Source organism: Terrapene carolina, unplaced genomic scaffold (genome assembly GCF_002925995.2).
Source record: "Terrapene carolina triunguis isolate 2854851 unplaced genomic scaffold, T_m_triunguis-2.0 Scaffold175, whole genome shotgun sequence".
NCBI lineage: Eukaryota > Metazoa > Chordata > Testudines > Emydidae > Terrapene > Terrapene triunguis.
The window spans coordinates 1,217,901-1,232,343 of NW_020664526.1; the positions used below are offsets into that span (position 1 = coordinate 1,217,901).

The 14,443-nt window shown below is 38.9% G+C and overlaps 1 protein-coding gene across 2 annotated transcripts in view; it reads left to right on the forward strand.

The window, feature by feature from the left end:
- Positions 1–14,443, forward strand: part of LOC113406986 (arf-GAP with GTPase, ANK repeat and PH domain-containing protein 1) — a 636,559-nt gene that overhangs the window by 239,283 nt on the left and 382,833 nt on the right. The window contains exon 4 of one of the 2 annotated variants that reach the window (XM_026653995.2): positions 591–602. The exons of the other annotated variant lie outside the window; for it this stretch is intronic. Coding sequence (XP_026509780.1) covers positions 591–602 — 12 coding nt within the window. The remainder of the gene's footprint in view (positions 1–590; positions 603–14,443) is intronic. 2 annotated transcript variants of the gene reach the window in all.

The following is a 14,443-nucleotide window of genomic DNA, read 5'->3' on the forward strand; positions in this document are numbered from 1 at the left end:
AACGAGAACAATTGTATACCTCTTTTTTTGTAATATCTTAACATTTTTAAATTCTTTCCCATGAAGTATTTGTGCATGTGGGAAATGTTCTTAATCTCAGTTTCATAAATGCAAACACTACCCAATGTAGCACTTACTACTATGAGTACTTCCATTAATTCCAATTATCTGCTGAAGGCAATAACTACTACTCTTGGTATTGATATTTACAGGATTGGGCCCTTCAGTTTGTTGTACCAGAGACAGTAAAGATTTTCAAATAAAACTTGTGTGTTATGAATTTGCTCCATTATTTTTTAGAACACTAATTTTTGGGCCTGGAGAAGAACAATTTTTTTTTCAATTCTAGTTTTATGCTACAGTTTAATATGTAGTTCAAAACTTTCATTGTATTTGTTATTTTAATTTAAGCGTAGTCACTTTTACGGTTTGAGTTCATGTATATCATCGTAGCACATAATTGAGGTATATTTTTCACTAAAAATATTTTCTTGATTTTTATTTATTCTCCTTATGAACTTTAAATCCAACTCTGAGACACTGAATTTCTGGTTCCTTCTTTTCCTTACTGGCTGTTCCATTCTTTGCAGATATGGATGCAGGTAACTATTCATTCTCTTCATGGCAGTGCTTGTCTTGTTTTGAAGAGGGAGGAGGCACAGCTTTTGTACTGTAGTGTTTTCCCCTTGTTTTGTGTATCATCTTAATTTTGTTTTTCTTTTGATTTTTCTTAAATTTTAAGCACATCTCTCTCTGTCTTGTCCCTTTCTGTAGATGTCTTTTTAGCAGTAGTCATATGTAGTTTCATGTGTCTACTGTACCACCTGTTTCAAATTAATGCTTGCCGTAGGAGGTTATACAGTTCAGAGTGTTAGAACATAGTATTCTTGAGATTTTAACTAGTCTTGGTAGTTAAAAATCTGTGTGAGGCTTCACTGTGGAGTCAGCCATTTTCATGGGCAAATGCAATAGCGGTGCAAACATTTTCTAGATTTTATTACTTCGCATAAAAGAGACTTAGGTCGCTTCTCTACTATTGATAGAGGTGACGTTTGAGGACCATTGCAAAAGGAGTGATAGTTGGATTTGTACCTTAATGCTCAGAAATCCTCTACTGGAATGTTGGAAAAGGTGTTGGAAAGTCACTACCTAGTACTGCCGCTTCAAGCGGCTATCAATAATGAGAAACAAATAAAGATAAATGGTGGGTAAGTCCCGAAACTGAGAGAGCTTCACAATGAAAAGAGCATAATCAGTATCTCCACTGATTTTTATTTATTTATTTATTACTCTCATGAGCAGAAGATGATAAATATTTGATTAGTTCTTTCAGGAGACAAACTTGTTTCTGTTCTGTAGAATTTTAATGGCACTCTTTCCCCTAAACCTGGAATATTTAATTTTTCTTGATTCTGTGATTTGTTGCTCTGTTCTGAGCGTATTCCCATCTGTCCTCTTTGTCTTTAGGGATAGTTATTTACTGTACTTGAAAGTGACATTTAGGCTGTTTTCATGGACAGGATTAGATCACCAGAGCAGAGTCGGATCATTTCTTTGCACATAAATGTAGCTGACAGGCCTTACTAATGGCACCATGCATTTTCATTAACAGGTAAAACTGGAACAATTAAAAGCCATAATTCACCTTGTAAACGATAGGGTTAGGCTGTCCGATGAAATCAGTACGTAGGAATTTAATTAACTTTGACAACCTGTCGTTAGTAAACATCATCTTTGGAAATAGCTCTAGCCCCACATAATTTGTGACAGTAATAGTTTATCCTCTCCCCATATTCTCGTGTGAAAACACCCTGTCAGTCTGGGTCCACACTGGCAGTTTGAGTGAATCTGGGCAAAGAAAGGAGCTTGTTGCTCCAAGTTCCACATTGGGATTTAGATCCAAGCTCTGTGCATAATCGTATAAGGGATTCGGCTGAACTGTTAGCAGTAACCTTCAGATTAGATGCTAATGTGAGGTGTTGCCTTTGCCCCTTGCTGATGACTGAAAAAGAATTAAAAGAGTAGAACATATCTGAGATGTTGCGGCCTATGCTACTTCTCAAAATAAAACAGGTTCGTATGTCAGTGCTATTTGTGAGCTGTTGGTGAGTGCATGCTGGGTGGCATGTTAATTTACTCAGCAGCTGTACTACCAGTATCTAACTGTAATGTACTTGGGATATGAAAGGCACCAGATACAGCCCCACACTATTTTTGTTCCCTTTATCATTTGTGTCCCAAATTGCTGCCACTTCAATAAACCTCACCTTCTGGCATGGGTTGGCTAAGTGCCAGACCTCCTCTATGGCTTTCGAATGTTTCTCACCATGCCAGCAACTGTTTCTAGTGAGCGTTTAAGCATCAGGATGGGCAATGTCTGTTTTCCTTCCACTTTCTTTGAGCCCAAGTGTTTCTTCCCCCCAAAAATACACTTGAACTACATCAGCATATGGTGCAAAAAAACCTTTTCTCATCACTTATCTGGCAACTCTTTGGATTTTTAATTCTAAGTGAAAATTATCAATTGAAAGCTGATCTATTTCCTTCAGTAACAATCCAGGAAATAATACATGTTATAGCAGGCTTTAATTCATTATACCAACCTCCCACTATGCACATATGCATACCCAGTGGAACAAGCATTTTCATTAGGGAGGTATTTTGGTGTCTGACTTCAGAGAAAATAGATGTCTGAAACAACCTTGAAGCCAGAGTAGTCTGTGAGATTTGCAGTTACATCATGCTGATGTAGAAACAGGGAGCTGATTAAATATAGAAGACCTATTGAAGTTGTCTGCCTTCTCATAGTAAAACAGGGAACGATTAGAAAAGCAGCCACCAATCAGCAACTTTTATTGTGCAAGTGCAAGACATGTAGTTGAGCTGTGAATATGTCACATTCAAACTGTCATCTTCACACCTACATTTAAAGAGTAGTTCTGGTTTCTTGAGAGGGGCGAACTGGAAACTGTTCTCCGTCGCCAAACTTGTCCTCTAACGATTATCTGTGGGCATGTGTACACTTCAATTAAAAACCCATGGCTGGCCCGTGCCAGCTGACTTGGGTTAGCAGGGCTCTGGCTAAGGGGCTGTTTAAGCTCCAGCACCCTTCCACCTCGCAGTGGTCCTAGAGCCTGGGCTCCAGCCCGAGCCCAAATATCTACACTGCAGTTAAACAGCCCCTTAGACTGAGTCAGCTGGCATGGGCCAGCTGCGGGGTTCTAATTGCAGTGTAGACATAGCATAGAATATCAGGGTTGGAAGGGATCTCAGGAGGTCATCTAGTCCAACCCCCTGCTCAAAGCAGGACCAATCCCCAAACAGATTTTTGCCCCAGATCCCTAAATAGCCCCCTCAAGGATTGAACTCATAACCCTGGGTTTAGCAGGCCAATGCTCAAACCACTGAGCTATCCCTCACCCCGTGGTTGGATTAGTAAAAAGTTAATTCCATGGATGGTGTTTTTCTGCACACATGAACTTTTTGATACTGCTCTTGTGTGGTGCATTCCATTCTGATGATGACACTGTGCAGTTCTACGTCCCCTTCCATTTGAGAATATTAAAATGTTTTGCAAACATGAATGAATTAAGCCTTGAAACACCAGTGTGAGGCTGGTACTGTTGCCATTTTATAGAAAAAGAAACCGAGGCACGGAGCAGATACATGACTTGACTTAACCAAGGTGTCACATACAAGAATAAAATCCAATCTCCTTACTTGTGTCGTGGCGATTTAGAGAGGTTTTGTCTGTTTCAGCTTCCTTTTGAAGCTTCAAGCAAGTTAAATGGAAAGCATAATAAAATACTTCTCCTATCCAGGAAACAGCAGTCAGCATGGGGAGAAACCCAGTACACAGAGTAAACCTGGGCAGTGTGGGAGGGTAAAGCAGGCAGCTGAGAGAAGATAAACAACGAATGTGAGGTGCTCAGTCTGCCCAGGGCATTTTCTAGGGATTGGAGGAGGGAAAGGAAGTAATAAGGAACTGTTATCTGGTTCCCTCTTTTTGGACACAGGAAAGTGTAAGAGCTGGTGCTGAGAGGGAAGCAGGTCTCCTGCTGGAGGGATTAGAGACAGGATGAAAGATAGCACCAGGTTATAGCTGGCTACCCATTTTTTTTTTATTCAATATTAGAACACAAACACAATGGCAACTTCAAACGCTGTTGTATATTTAAAGATATACAGACTTATATAAAGCTATTGAAGATAGTAAATTCTTACAAGATATGCGGATACTTAAAATTACCAATACGTGGACATTAGAAAAACCATCCTTTACTTAACCGCAAAGATTGGAGGTCAGAGTTCTTTTCCTCTCTTTGAACAGCTGATATCTTCCAGCAGCTCCTGCTCTGCTTTAATGGTATGAGATTATACACAGCTGTAGTGGGACAGGAGCCTGAGTGGCTGCCTATGATTAAGGAAATTTGCACAAACTATGAAATTCTATTTAAAACGCTAGTGTTTGAAATGTTTTTTAAAGATTGGGGGGAAAAAAGTCCGTAAAAGCAATAAAAACCCTCCTCCTCCTTGATTTGAAGTGAACAAACATAGCACCCATTCTTGCAACTGATTCATTTAGGCAAGTACCTGATGAGGTCAGCAGGGCTCTGTATGAGCACAGGAGTGCCCCTATGTGGGACAGTTTACAGGACTGGGGCTGTAGTGTGGATCGAAATGTGGCACAACACCCATCCCCCACCCTTTACACTTCTACTCCTGCTTAAATCTTTAATGTGACGTGCTGGAGAAATAACCTGCTATTCTGAAACTTTTAAATGGGGCATGGTTTTTCTTTTTCAGGATAAGGATTTTGTCTATGTTGTCTAGTGTCTCCAAAGCTGGACAGGGCATGTCGTGTCAGATTATTCAGCTTCCCAGTGGTTTTTTGTCCCCATCATTGTCTCCTTTTACAGATTATTGAAGTATTTCATCTTTGTGTATTTGCTTTGGTTTCAGGCACCTTTCTAGAAAAGATTCACATGGTATCAGGTTTTATTCCCCTTGTCTCAAGGTTTCTCCAGACTTGGTAAAAAAGTGTAGATTTCAGCTTGTGGTAAACTTGAATAAAGAATGGTTTTTTAGTGCAGGTTGGCCATAGGAAGTGTGAAACTGTTACTTTTTTATGCATTGATGCTATTACCCATCATATGAATTTTACTCTTAGTTTTGTATCAGAGGGTAGCCGTGTTAGTCTGGATCTGTAAAAAGCAACAGAGAGTCCTGTGGCACCTTTAAGACTAACAGATGTATTGGAACATAAGCTTTCGTGGGTATTCTGACGAAGTGGGTATTCGCATGCGTCTGACGAAATGGGTATTCACCCACGAAAGCTTATGCTCCAATACATCTGTTAGTCTTAAAGGTGCCACAGGACTTTCTGTTGCTTGTTACTCTTAGTTTTGTTCTTTTGTTGTGTGTTGTCCAAGCTATGGCCTCTAGTGCCTATTTATTTTTACATATCTTACAGTTTTGACAGGAGATAATTCTGTGCAAGAAAGAGTGGGAGTAAATGTTCCTTTTAGAATTTCAACCACTTCTGTGGTTTAACTTTCCCCTGACATTCCTTTCGTTTGGTCATAAACTCATAATAAAGTAGTTGAATACATCTTTTACTGGAAAACGTAAATCTAAGAAATACTTGATTTCTCAATCTTGATAACCTTCCATTTGATTTGTTCAGCTGGGCAGTTCACTAACTCATTACGATGCTTGATGATTGAATAAATCCATAGACGGAGTTTGAGCTTCTCCTGTTTCTCTAGTCCATTGAAAGTTTTTACTTTGTGTTTAATGTATTTTGCTTTGGTGAAGTGTTTGGAGTAACAAGATTTGAAAGGAACATCTTGTCCTGACACTTTCATTTTCCCCCTCCAAATGCTTCAGTCACCCTGAATTTCCATTTTTGCAACTGGGACCCCAGTAGTGCCTTCCAGTCCTGATGGACTTGAAATTGTAGCAGGTTCTACCTACCATCCATTATAGAAGGATTATCATGTGTCTTTATCCCCTGAAATGCATATATGGGGTGGAGCTTTTTAGAAATAAGATACTTTATGCATTTGTGTACTCCTAATGTTATAAAGAATAAAGAGAGACAGTATACAGATTTAGATGCTATGGTGTAGATCTTGCAATTAAGTCCACACAGACAGGCCAGGTGTAAGGTGCTTCCTGTGGAAATCTGCTGTGTAATCTCTGATTTCAATCATCTACTGCCCAGCATTATATTCTGAGTTGAGGGGAATAGCCCTGTCCCAAAGCTTACATTTTTTGTTTACTATACAGTGCAATAATCCTTCAACATCTGAGCAAATAAAGAATGCTAAATAATAAAGGTCACTTTTTATCCTCTGAATAGAAACTTCTCAAAGGACCTCCAGGCCCTGCTGAAAATTCCATAATTGATGATCGAATAAAAATTCATGGACTTCTAAACCATGTAAACTAACTCAACTGTGCAATGCCTAGAAAAATGAAAATAGAATTCCAAATGCTAAAATGATAGGATTTTCTTTCTGAAATGTGTTAGAATGTAATCTGATGTGATTGCACAAATGAAAAAAGGAAAACCTTGAACTGCACATAGATAAATACTTAAATATTAGGGCTCTATTCTTGGCTTGTTCCATGTCCCTTTTGAGTAGGCTGAAGCTATCTACTGTTCTACTAGCATGTAGTACCTTTCATGATACCATTGTGCTCCACTGAAATTGTTTAGGTGTTGCACAGGTGTATTCAGTGTGGAAAGTTAGGAAGTGAGGAAGAGCTCTCTGGACAATTGATATGAACTCTTTACAAATGGTGATTGGGGCACTTTAGAAAGATAAAGGATGCTGTCAGTATGAAGAACGTTAAAAATAATTCCAGTGTTTTCTTTAAAAACAAAGTCAATTTTGCATCACACTGTTTGACTCTCTTTTTGCCAGCAATCATCATATAAAAGAGCCAGCCGTATAAAAAACAATGATTTTTTTCTTGCACAAAATACAATACACTCAACCCTCCCTTCCCTCCCCCCCCCCCGAGATGCCTTGCACAGATGTGTTTGGTTTCCAAGAAGTTCAAGATTTTTTAAATTTGCTTCACTTTTGAAGACTGCTTATCCTCCATGGTTTTTCTGGGAAGCTGCTATTGGGGGAATCTGTGACCGTGCTCTAAATACATGCTGCCACACTAGTATTTACAAAGGTCTTCCAAACATCTTGGGGTGTTTACCTACCAAAAACATATTTCAGTGATAAGTGAGAGTTGAAGAGAGGGATTCTAGTTGTATATTAATGTAGAATAGTAAAATTAAGTTGACCAATGTCCCTGTAGGATGTACAGAATTGCCATCTACTAAAAGAAAGCTGTGTAACAACTGAAAGAAGCCAAAGTTATTTGAAGTGAGTTGGAATACTTCTACTAGCCTTGCAGACCATCCAGCTGGTGTTCTGAGGCTGTATGAGAGGGTCGGGTTTTTGTCCTCAGGAAACTGAAGAGCTCTTATAAATAGATTTAGAGGGAAGCTAAGTGGAGTTGCATGAAATTGTTCTTCCTCTCTACTTTTTGCTCTTCACAGCAGCAGGAAAAGGAAGAAAATGGCTAGTCAGGCTTAGTTGCTGATGGAGTGGCTGATTAGGTGCAGGATCAACATATACTGCTTTTGCAGTGGAATATCACAGACTCATAGAAATGTAGGGCTGGTAGAGACCTAGAGAGGTCATCTAGTCCAGACCCCTGAGCTGAGGCAGGACCCTAAGTATACCTAGACCATCCCTTTCAGATGTTTGTCTAACCTGTTCTTAAAAATCTTCAATGGCGGGGTTTCCACAACCTCCCTTGGAAGCCTGTCCCAGTGCTTACCTATCCTTATAGTTAGAAAGTTTTTCCTTGTATCTAGCCTACATCTGTGTTGCTGCTGACCTGAGAACAATTGATCACCATCCTCTTTACAACAGCCCTTAACATATTTGAAGACTGTTACCAGGTTCTGCCCCTTCAGTCGTCTTTTCTCAAGACTAAACATATCCCCATGTCTTTCTTCATAGGTCAGGTTTTCTAACCTTTTATCATTTTTGTTGCTCTCCTCTAGACTCTCTACAGTTTGTCCACTTCTTTCCTAAAAGCGTGGCATCCAGAATTTGACACAGTCCTCCACTTGAGGACTCACCAGTGCACAGTTGAGCGGGACAGTTACTGCCCATGTCTTATATATGACGTGCCTGTTAATACATCCCAGAATATTAGCCCTTTTCTCCACTGCATCCAATTGTTGATTCATATTCAATTTGTGATCTACTATAACCCCCAGATCCTTTTCAGCATTACTGTTAACTGGCAAAGTAGTACCCCATTTGGTAGTTGTGCATTCGATTTTTCCTTCCTAAGTGTAATACTTGATATCATGTGACACTTGTTTTTACTGAATTTCATCTTGTTGATTTCCATCCAATTATCCAATATGTTGTTTTGAATTCTAATCGTGTACTCCAAAGTGCTTACAACCCCTCTTGGTTTGGTGTCATCCAGAAAAGATATAAGAATATTCTCCACTCCATTATCCAAGTCATTAATGAAAATATTGACTAGTACCGGACTCTGGACTGGCACCTGTGGGTCCCCACTAGATATGTCCCTCCAGTTTGGCAACAATCTTTATATTATGGATTGTTGTGGATGTCTTGAGATTTCATGTTCAAATTACATTATCTCTTTGGAAGATTTTTTTGGCTTTGTCTTCTGTTTAGAGATGATGACTCAAGCAGATTTTTCTTCATTTTTTTTTAATTTTTCAGTTTTTTTTGTTACTGTTGACATCCAAATATGGAGTGGAATTTCTGACTTTTTATCTCTTGACATATATATATCTGGACATAGTTCTCATAGTCTACAAAATCCTTGCAATGGTTCATTAAAACAGCATCTCTGTTATATATGCTGAATCCTCCCTTTCTCATTCCTTCATGAGACTGACAGTGCAGTTCAGAGAGAATTCCCTGAATGCTGCTGCAACCCAGAGCAATACTGTTTAAGCATCCCACAAATAAGGAGATGTTCCTTTGTGGTGCGTATTAATTCTAAAGCAGCAATATGTGCTTGCTCTGCTACTGGGCAGAAGTTTCTAAAGAAACTATTTCCTGGAAGGAATTTACCTCTTTGCTGGTGTGCATGGGGGAAAATAAATGATTATGGTTAAATAGGGTTGCCAACCCTCCAGGATTGGCCGGGAGTCTCCAGGAATTAAAGATTGTTGTGTGATGAAATCTCCAGGAATACATCCAACCAAAATTGGCAACCCTATTATAGTCTGAATTAGTCTTTTTTGAAGATCCCAGTTTTAATGCATTTCTAAGAGAGTTCAACAGCTGACTCCCACTTAATTTCAGTGGAATTTGGGGGCCTAAATATCATAGGCTCCTTTAAAGAGTCCAATATAGATAACAATTGCAGTCAACTCAGATTTATAGCTAAGATTACAAGTCAATCTGCTGCTAGTGATAAAGTTAAATCCTGCCAACAAAGCACTGATTGACTTTCTGTGAGTCTTAGTGAGCTAGGGGTCACTTGATAAGCTATTGGTGGAAAAAAGGAGTTCCTCACTTTGTGTTTTATATATTTGGCTTTTGGATTCATTTTAAAAACCACAAGTTGACCTTTCTAGAAATACCTTTATTGTTAAGCATCTTAAAACTAAGTTAAACTTCCCTTGATCAATAATGCAATGGAATTTTCCCCAACTCCTATTAGATTTGATTTTCACTAATTTTCATCCATCTAATTAATCCGTTGCTCCTTTTTGGGGTCTAGTCACAAATGTATGTGAAGCATCAACTGCTTGCAGGTCCTTAAGTTTTCTTTGCATCAGATATCATTAGCTGATGTCCATTGTGGTTGATGCCAAGAAGGGTCCCGGTCAGCTGCTGTAGATGCTTTTTCTACTGGCCTCCCACACAGCCAAGCATGGCAGACACTTTTGGAGGTGTGACGGGAGGGAGTGGTTGGTTGGATTCTGAAGAATCCCTCTTTTCAGAAGAAGTGGGAGAGCAGAGCTTCCTAGACAGAGAGGGTAAGGTGCACAACCCTTTCATGCCCAGAATTTCAGCCATTCTGACTCAGCCACCTGTTTACTTTTCCCCCAAGTACATGGATGCCTAGGTGAGCCTGTGCAGGGGAAACGAGGGCTGGAATGCAGAACCAGCCTTGCCCCTCATGCCCATAGTGGGCAGCTCACAAGAGGAAAAACCAAGCAGAATTATGAGGCGAGAATAGGTGTTAATTCAGCAGAGACTCTTTGTTCCAGAGAGGTCACCAAGAAGATTGTGAGCTCTTTGGGATAGGAACATCTTGATTATTTGAGTACAGCGCCCACCACAGTGGGGCCTTTATTTCGATTCTGGCTTAAATCTTACTGTGTTACATATTAATAAACTATATCTGTGTGTCCCAACTCCCGTCAGTCATGAGTAGCTTTTCCCCTTTCTTCCAGTAAAATGTCTGTAACAGGAATTCAAAGGATTCTGATTTCATAGTCTGTGCAGTATACCATGTTCCCCTTAAATGTCTGGGAACAATGGCAAAAGGATATTTTAGGAAGAACTTTCAAAACTCTGCCAGATATATGATTTCAAGTGAAAGAAAAACGTAGCTTTCGCAACTTATCTTCCTGGAGATAATCTTTAAACCAAGAAAATAAAATGGGTAACTAACATACTTCCATTGGTTGGAGAGTTCCTAAATTAGTGGACCTAGATCTTAAATTGTCACTGCTTAAAGTTAACTACCTTATAGACTGTTTTCTTAACATAGTACTGCCTTTTCATTTCACTGGAGCTTCTGGGTGCTTTCCACTTAAGAAAATAGGACATTTAGGTATCTAATAGTAGGCCCCTGTTTTTGAAAATGTTATCTGTGGGCTTTCAGGTGTTCCCTTTTCTTTGCATTGTCTCTCAGCGGTGTTTGGTATGGACATGGAAGATGTTTAGTAGATATATAAAATAAAGGTGAACATTACATGTATAGTTTCTAACTTTCAGTTACATGGTAGCGTGCTCTGTCACAATTACTGTACATTTTAAAGAAGAGAACATGTTTTTGTGTTGCACGAAAATGCATTACTATTATTCCAGGCTTCCTTTAGTTTTATTGAAGTTCTTTTGTTTGGTTAGTTTACAGGTTAATTGCTGCTAGATCAGTCTAACTTTAACTTTAGGGGTATTAGCTGCAGGGTAATATTGTGATGAAAGGGCATCTACTGTACTGTATAGAAGCTTTGTGGAGTTAGGTTGCCTACCCCTGTTCTAAAACATATGGCATGTGTGTCAAAGGTGGCATGCAAGCTGATTTTCAGTGGCACTCACACTGCCTGGGTCCTGGCCACCAGTCTGGGGGGCTCTGCATTTTAATTTAGTTTTAAATGAAGCTTCTTAAACATTTTTAAAACCTTATTTACTTTACGTACAACAATAGTTTAGTTCTATATTATAGACTTATAGAAAGAGACCTTCTGAAAATGTTAAAATGTATTACTGGCACGCGAAACCTTAAATTAGAGTGAATAAATGAAGACTCGGCACACCACTTCTGAAAGGTTGTCGACCCCTGTTTTATATAGTCTTGGTATCCAATCCAGGCTATGTATATTTGCTAAACTCTGTGAAATTATGCTGAAAGCTTGGGAGGTTTAGCTGACCTAAAGAAACTTTAGAGAGCTGGTGTTAGTGAGAGATTGTTGTGTGTTCCCTAAATAACCTACAGAACACGTGTTAATGTTTGGTGAAATGAGCTAATGTTATGTAAGCTGAAACATTGAACATCTGTCAAGGTTTGGATTTTAGGAGATACTTTTTGGAAAATAAGTTTTTTGTTTTGTTTTTCATTGGGGAATAAAAAATTAAAAGGGCAGAAGTACTCCTGTTTGTGCATTAGAAAATCTCCCACTTAATTCCTGCACCTAACAAGATTTCTTTCTTCTAGATAAAACTAAGCATCACTAAATATGCTTCATTACAAATAAATGAATAAATAAAATGAAAAATGGAAGCTGTGTGTGCCAAAACGGAATAAATACATTATCACATAATCTGGAATCCCTGGCTCTTCATGTCCCTCCCAGATGCTGGTGTGTTTTATCCTAGTTCCTCTAGGGAAGGTATCGTTTAGGTTATAAGATCTTCAGAACATGGACTTCTCTCCCATGTTTTGTGTAAAGCACCTAATACTTGGTCCTAGAAAGTAATGATGAAAATGGTTTTAGAAGCAGATTGTTGATGGAGATTATGAAAAATTCATATTCTAATAGTGAGAGGTGAGTCAGGTACTGATTGTCTTGTTATAAAATAGGTTGGACAGGTGGTTTAATAGGTGGTTTAGGTAGCTCCTAACTCTGTTATGGGGGAAAAATTCCCTATAGGTTGTAATTTAGATACTGTGTTTCTGTACTAGTTGGGGGATGGGAAAGGAACAAAATATGTGGTGGGGGAGGAATATAATTTAGAAATTGTGAGGACAAGCAGAGGGAAACATTTTGAATTTTTATATTAATCTTTATCTTGTGCCATGCTCAACATTTTTATTTGAGAACAGTTTGTATTTGGAGTTTTGTGTAGATTAAGAAGAAGAGTGAGTCAGAAAGATGATGAAAAAAACAGGTAAAATATTTGTGGGATATTTTAAAACTTGTAATAGGATACTTGAGTTATTAAACGTTTTAAAGTCCTTTTAAAGATCCCATTAAACAATTACTCTTTTTCACTTAACCCATTTTAGCACAGAGGAAAATCATGATTTACTTGATAGCCTCAAAAATCTTTGTTAGCCTGCTAATCAAAACAAAATTATAGTCTAAAGAAGCTTGAGCAAATGTGATGGTATTGTGCAATCTGAATTAAATAAAACTAAGAGGAAATGGTGTTAGGAAAGGGTACTGAAAATAAGGAACAAAAGTAAAACAACAATGTAGGAAGAATGCCATTTAATTGTTTCAACCTAAACTTAAGTTTCAGGATTCAGCATTTTCATGTAAATTTGCAATAATACAAGAGAAGTAATAGGTCTTCATGGAAAGGAGGCAAGCTAGGATCAGGAGCAGACAGTCCACTTTAATAAGGATTGTTGAAAGCGTGGCTGGAAAAATCCGAGGAATGGAAGCTGTCTAGCTGTGGTTTACATCCACTTTTTTATTTTAACTGCTTTTAAAATACAGCCTAAAAAAGGAAGGCATGTGGTTATGAGCATTTGGGTGTAGCATGGAGTTGAGTTGGGCTGCTACTGCCCTGGGCTTTCTCTGAAAATGTCCCACCACTGCAGCTCTTCCAGTACTTGCAGCAAGGGAAGTAAAGAATGCTTGCTTGCACTTTTCTCATCCTGTCCTATAACTGTGCTAGTGCAGATGACATTGTTAAAAGTCAGTGGCCAGTCTACATGAGCTATGACAACACAGCGAAGGTGGGAGACTTAGGAGGGCCTCAGGGTAGGAAAGTTCCTGGAGATTCAGGTAGCTTTTTTGTTAAACAAGCCAACCAACCAACAAAAAAAGAGACAATGACAGAGGTTCAGCCTTCATTCAAGTTAATAGGCATTACATGCATCATTGAGAAAATGTATTTACTTTTAAAACATGTAGAGTCTGCATGTAGACGTCAGTTCAGGACAACTGCTCTGACCAAAAACAACGAGGAGTACTTGTGGCACCTTAGAGACTAACAAATTTATTTGGGCATAAGCTTTCGTGGGCTAAAACCCACTTCATCAGATGCATGGAATGGAAAATACAGTGGGAAGATATATATACAGAGTACATGAAAAGATGGGGATTGCCTTCCCAATTCTAACGAGACAATTCAATTAAAGTGGGCTATTATCAGCAGGAGGAAAAATCAATTTTGTAGTGGTAATCAGGGTGGCCCATTTCAAACAGTTGACAAGAAGGTGTGAGTAACAGTAGGGGGAAAAGTTAGCATGGGGAAATAGTTTTTAGTTTGTGTAATGACCCATCCACTCCCAGTCTTTATTTAGGCCTAATTTGATGATGTCCAGTTTGCAAATTAATTCCAGTTCTGCATTTTCTCGTTGGAGTCTGTTTTTGAAGTTTTTTTGTGAAGAATTGCCACTTTTAAGTCTGTAATTGAGTGTCTAGGGAGGTTGAAGTGTTCTCCAACTGGTTTTTGAATGTTATAATTCTTGACGTCTGATTTGTGTCCGTTTATTCTTTTGCGTAGAGACTGTCCAGTTTGGCCAATGTACGTGGCAGAGGGGCATTGCTGGCACATGATGGCATATATCACACTGACCAAACAAGGGCTCTCATACTCAGTCTTCCGGCTTTCCAGCCTTTGTCTTTCTGGAGTGAAGACCCATGCCTCTCTCCCTCCTGACCAGGGTATTTCCAGGCTGAACAGTTCCCTGCTTTCATTGTTATTCCCAGCAAAAGACAATCTGTCTATACAGGCCTGCTTGC